General features: G+C 43.4%; 1 protein-coding gene across 1 annotated transcript; it reads left to right on the forward strand.

Annotated features, from left to right (window-relative positions):
* The first annotated feature begins 2939 nt into the window (after positions 1 to 2939).
* MIS18A (MIS18 kinetochore protein A) lies at positions 2940 to 5566 on the forward strand. Its single transcript, XM_026077644.1, has 5 exons — positions 2940 to 3189; positions 3273 to 3339; positions 3672 to 3794; positions 4477 to 4570; positions 5323 to 5566. The coding sequence occupies exons 1-5, from the start codon at positions 2955 to 2957 to the stop codon at positions 5401 to 5403; spliced, it is 600 nt and encodes a 199-aa protein (XP_025933429.1). The 5' UTR covers positions 2940 to 2954; the 3' UTR covers positions 5404 to 5566.
* Positions 5567 to 6174: the final 608 nt, after the last annotated feature.

Below are 6174 nucleotides of genomic sequence, written 5' to 3' on the forward strand. Positions count from 1 at the left end.
TCAGCAGTTCAGGGTTCCCCTGGTGGAATTTGGGGGCAATTATCTACCCTGCCATCTTTAAAATTAAGACAATTAGAGACATGGCGCAAAGCTACTCAAAACCTGCCTGTTCTCAACAGCACAAGAGGTCGTTCTATTCAGTATTCAGGAGCAGGATTTTACACATGGAAGGGGGTGGATATTTACACCACCTTCTCTAAGGCGTGTTGCTGAAGGTTCCTAAGTTTGGAGGCAACATACCTTTTCAGTGGGGACAGAGCTTTTCTACAGGCAATGAGAAATAAGTGTTTCTGCTGACAATTCAGCAAGGTCAAGGACTCCAAGCTCCCAGCACAGGCACCTAAGTTAGGTGCCCCAAGTGGATGGTATGAATGGTCCTCCCCACATTGTCCAGTTCAGTCTTCACTATCAAAAAGGCAGTTTCTGGCACTGTTAATTTCAAAGCCATGAAAATGTTCTGGCAAAGTATCATGTACTCCTCACAGACTGGATCGCTGTAATGACCCTGTGGAAAGCTCTTCTACTCTCTGAAACCATACCTGGGTAGTTACAGTTGTCTTTGGCAAACTGCATAGCAACCAATAATGCCCATAGCTGTTTGACAGATAGCATAGATAGAGACATGGCAGAAATGGGATGCAGAAGGGCACTGCCTATAGCCTACATGGCTCAGACATGCCTGCCCGCTCTCCCTAGATCGTTGTCACTCTGTTCAATTATATTGGGTTACATTAATCCCTCATGACATGAATTGTCATTTTATCTTATCAAAACAAAACCAATGCATTTACAATAGAAAAGAAATTGTCTTTCCCTGTTAAGTAACCATAAAAATACATCACTGTCTCATTGTGTATAACCAAGCATGCAACACAATTATCAGTCCCATATTTTGTTAATATGACTGAATTTGGTGAATATTATTTCATATCCATTGAAAATAAACCTTTAAAATCAGCAGAGTCTGCTTCCATGATCATAATGTATTTTGACAATAATGTATATTATTACATTGTCTTACAGTTCAGAAGCACTAAATCATAGCTTTTCTCATATGTTATTTTTGTTGTAGTACAAAAATCAATAGGATTACTTAGAGATGGATGCCAAATAAAAGCTCAAAGGAAGAAAAGTAATAGAATATGTTTTCAGTTTGTTGTTCCTGGCTGGTGAAAGCATAAACTTATTCCTTTATCAAGGCTCTAAATGTGTTTAAATCAGTTCTAGCATAAGCTTTACATTCCAAGAGGAAAACACTATAGTCTTATGAACAAATCTGTTCATTCCGTCATCTTCTCTGATGGTAACATGCAGATAACGAACACCCCAAACTACTGATTTGCATGTCATTAGATTTCCACTTAGCAAATGGTTAAAAAAAAAATCCGTCCTCTAAATAAGAGTTAATGTCAGCAGTCTTATAGTTTGAAATACCGTAAGATAAATGAAACAGCTTCAGTATTAGTAGAAATTTCTATTAGAACATAGGTTAAGACTGTTTGGAATGCAGACACTCATCCATACAAACCACATACATATAAGCCAGCATGGCATCTACTACAAAGGAAAAAATAAGTCAGAGAGTATGCAACATTTTGCCAGATCATTTTTCCTGTAGTAGATCAGCATCTACCACTCTGCAATACTTACATTTATTAACCTTCAACTTCCTTCCATCTACTGGAATTGGATCTATATAATCCCAGTAATATTCGTAAGACCAAAAATACTCAGATGAGTTTGTTCTGTTAGCCATTTCAGTAGTGCATTTTAAATCAGCTCAGGACTCCAACCAAACACTTTGTTTCATTGTACTTCAGCGCCCTCAGAAAGAGATTGCATAACTGATGCCTATGTAAATCACTCTGGGAGTCCTGCAGCTCAAGGACTGCCTTGATAATAAAAAACATTTAGCAGAAATGAACATTAATGTAGGACGGACATGTAACAGCAGCCTTTAAATGCAATCCTCTCTTCCTAGTGGGCAATTATGTTATTCCTCAGCATATCTTAACTGAGATGGATATAAAGTAAACTAAGATGGACACATGCCAACGGTGTTCCAATCACCGAGAAACTAGCAACAATGAAACATATTCTGGACCTACTGAAAACAGCTGGGCTAAAAAAAATTTCTGAATTTCCAGTGACATAAAAAATAGGTAAGAACTGATAAAATACTTCAGAAATGAAGCACATATTGAAGTAAACATATATTTTGCTTTGCTATTTTTTATCCCCCCCAGCAATGGATAGAAAAACAGCCTCCCAGTCAAGATGCAAGCAGTTGAGCTGCCCAGTGCCTTCAGCCCACAGCACCCCGAGTGCCTAGGCAAACACATGCACACTCGCTTCATCAAAGTTAGCAAAATTGCTCACTTTAAAAGAGAAACAGATCCTTGGTGAGCTTTTAACTGCATTCCTAAAATCTACAGGGTATGTCGTGGCTAGCAAAGTCAAGGCTGCTCATCCATGCCAGGCCCTGGATTGGCGGGCGGCATGGAAGCGCATCGGGCCTCCCGGGGCTCTGCTGAGGTGGGGAGCACACTGGGGCATCACTTGAACCGGGATCAACAAAAGGCAGCAGACTGGTTAAAACCAGCAGCCTTCGAAACCGGCATCAAGCTTTTTTTCTTGTTTTCCCGTCATTAGAGCCTTCAGGCCCCTCCTAACGTGCCTCTCGATGTACTCTGAGGCCAAGGACAGCAGGCCTGCCTAGCTGGGGCGGCAGGAACAGCGGCGAGCGCCTCGCGGCCGCCCCTCCCTGCCCGCCGCGACCGTTAGCGGCGCCAACGGCTGCGGGAGAGCACGGGGCGGGGCCTGAGCGCGGGAGAGGGGGCCGGGGCGGGGCGCCGTGGGGGCGGGCTTCGCGCGACGGCGGGCAGGGGGCGGGGCGCCGCCGCGGCTCTTGAGGTGGCGTCACTGCCGCTTCCGGCGCGGGCCGCTTGAAGGCGATGGCGGGCGCGCTGTACGCGCCGCTGGGTGCCGCGGTGGGGCCCGACTCCTCCCTGTCGCTGCTGGAGGCGGACGGCGCGCGGGAGGCGGCGGCGGGAGGGGGGCCGGGCGGCGGCGGGGCGGACGAGGAGCTGCTGCCCATGGTGTTCCTGTGCGCCGGCTGCAAGCAGCCGGTGGGCGACACGCTGAGCTGGGTGGCCAACGACGAGGAGGCGGGCTGCATCCTCCTGCGCAGTGAGTCCTGCCCCTCCCCCGCGCGGCCTTTGGCGGCAGCCGCTGCTGACCGTTGGTCCCTCTCCCTTCCCGTCTGTGCGCAGGTACCTCCGCCTGCGTCTCGGTGGACAAGGAGCAGAAGCTCTCCAAGCGGCCCGGCGAGTGCGGATGGTGAGGCCCGGTGCSGCGGCGGGGGCGGGGGGCTCGGCGCGACGGGGAGGCCCGGCGAGCCGCTCGCCGGGTGCTGCCGCCCCGCAGGGCTGCCTGTGTCCCTGAGGAAGGCCCTGGAGGGTTTACCTGTTAGTCTAGTGGAGGTCTTCGGGCTGAGGGCCTGCCCTGGGAACCCAGGCTAAGGGACAAATATTCATAATCACGCTGTGGAATCCAAGGGTGAATCCTCTAAAAATCACAAGTGGATGAATTTATTTTGGAGTAGGTGTGGGGAGAGGTGTGTCCCCGCCCCCTGCACACACATGGATAAATGTTATGTGTCTTGCTTGCAGCATGGTTGAAACTCTGTCCTGCTCTGGCTGCTCAATGGTACTTGGCAACATCTACAGATGCACGCCAAAGCATCTTGACTACAAGAGAGATTTGTTCTGCTTCAGTGTTGACTCGATTGAAAGGTAAAGGTAGCATTTTTACTCTAAGTATCCTATAGGTAGATGCTGCTGTTGGTGTTTCTGGAATACCTAGAGATAGCTTTCTCTTTCCAGAGCAATTTTATGTGTTACTGCTGCTAGCATCGTAGTGTTAAAGTTATAGAAATGTCATTTGTATAATATGAGGAAAAAATCCTAGAAAAATGGAAATAYGAGGACTTCTGGACTTCATTTTGTATAAGAAATTGCATACCTAGCACAAAAATAACACTGGGTAAATAACATAGGGGTTACTTCTAGTCTGATCAAAAGCTAATATGTAGGTGCTCTACTCTAACTGGCATAAAATTACTTTACTCTCTTGAGTAGTACTGAATAATGATAACTGTTTCTTCCAGCTAGTGCAACAGTCTTCTGAAAGTTGGAATAACTTTTCACCTTATCTTGTAGCATCACAATTCATGACTATCTTTTGGTAATTCCAACTTTTATATAGTCATGGTGTCTTGGTAGTTCTGAGCTTAAAAGTGCTTTCATTCCACTTATAGCTTGTTTGCAAGGTTACTAAGTATGGATCTTTGAATCATGCTCTTGCTTTGGTAGCTTGTTAAATCATAATCTCATTGCTGAGAACAATAGATGAATTTTACATTTGTTCTTTTGCCTTCAGAGTGAAAAGTGCATAATCTAAACTGTAGCATATCAGTTACATTCTAGGATCCTCAGAAAAGCAAGCTCTTACTGATGAGGAGCCTATAACTCTCGAGAGTCGAGCTGTTTTGGAAGAAGCACTGGAAAGGGTAAGACTTCATCTAGCATTGCTCATTGTGTACACAAGATATGAAGTCTTCATATCCTTAAATAGTTTCTGCAAAGCAAGCTGTAGTTTCAGTCAGACCCAGTTCTGTGCATTTTTACAGTGCACTGTGACACTTCGTGCTGTTAGTATCTTGTGTTAGCTAAGGTTTTCAGCAGCTTTCCTTTGATTATAATTTTAATAAGTATTTTCTGTTTATCAAATACAGTTTGATTCCCATCTCTCTCTGTCAGTAGTCAGAAAGATGGCTTGCCTCCTGTAACTTTGTTTTGCTTCTCCAGTTTTTTTTTTTAAACTCTGACTTAATGGAGCTTTTTTCCTGTAGAATCCTGTCTTGAATGTAAATTTATTTACTGCTTTTACTGCTTTTGCTGCTATTCTGTATTAAAGTATCACATAATAAATGTAAGTGGATACTTCCTTCTATAGAAGTGTTCTGATTGCAGGTAGGGAGAGTTGGGAGCACATATGATAACCAGGTTAGCTCTGAAAGCTGACAGTTGTATAGCAGAAGCTATTGACACTAAGTGTGAGGACAGTTACAGTAGATCCTAGGGAGCGCTGAGAGTTCATATTAGAACTGACTAAACTTTAGACTGTGAAGATAGTGGGGAAAAGAATCAAATAGGATTGATAACACATGATTGACTTCTAGCACTTATTGACATCTACACTTGCTCTTTGTTTTGTAAAGTTCTGTTTCTAACCAAGTATCTTTCCCTCTTTACTTTATAGGCAGATACCATATTAAAGGCACTGGAGGCAAGACTGACTGTGGTTGAATCAAGWTTTGCTTCTCTTCATAATAATGTCTGAAAACTTCTGCATATGAATTAACTGCTGGAGAATGATGTGTATGAATCTTGTACCTGTAATCCTCTGGAATCTACAGGGACATTGCGAAAGCCATGCAAAGAGCTGAGACTCAGGTGGCTCATGCTGCAATAGAGTGATGCCGACTGAAAGTCTTCATTATAATGAGAAGTTCTTCTCTGATAAAAGAATACCCCAGAAAGAAATAAGGGTTTTTCTTTTTTTTACTGCTTTGTGTAGACTTTGTTTATATTTACAAATTTTTACAACTTTACAATTTACAAAATTTACAAATATTTAAATTTTTATCACTGGGAAATCAGGAGAGATRTATCTTGCTTTCAGAACTCTCCTCCTGCCATCTTGTCTCCACAGCCTTTGCTTCACCTGTGCTCCCAGACAGGAACAAGACAGTAACTGTTTCCTGCCAGATCAAAGCTAAAACGTAGTGATCATAAAGAAGATTATTTTCCTCCTCTTGAAGCTCTGTTAAGCATATAAACAAGACTGATAGCTGTACACCTTTAAGTAAAGCTTAGAGTATGTTTAAATGATGAACTCAAAACATAAATTAAGAATGCTTGTCRGAGCATTTTGTTGTTTAAGTGTAGATATTCCAGTTATTTGATTTGAATCTTCTAAATCTGTATTTGTCTAACTATGAGGGTTTCCTAAATAGTGTATGTGTTCCAAGTGACTTTTTTTTCCAATAAAATGAGGAAAACAGTAATACTCTAAGAGGAGAATCATTTCAAAAAGGGTTTCTTCTGTTAC

Source organism: Apteryx rowi, unplaced genomic scaffold, assembly GCF_003343035.1.
Source record: "Apteryx rowi isolate R43461 unplaced genomic scaffold, aptRow1 scaffold_46, whole genome shotgun sequence".
NCBI classification, from domain to species: Eukaryota; Metazoa; Chordata; class Aves; order Apterygiformes; family Apterygidae; genus Apteryx; species Apteryx rowi.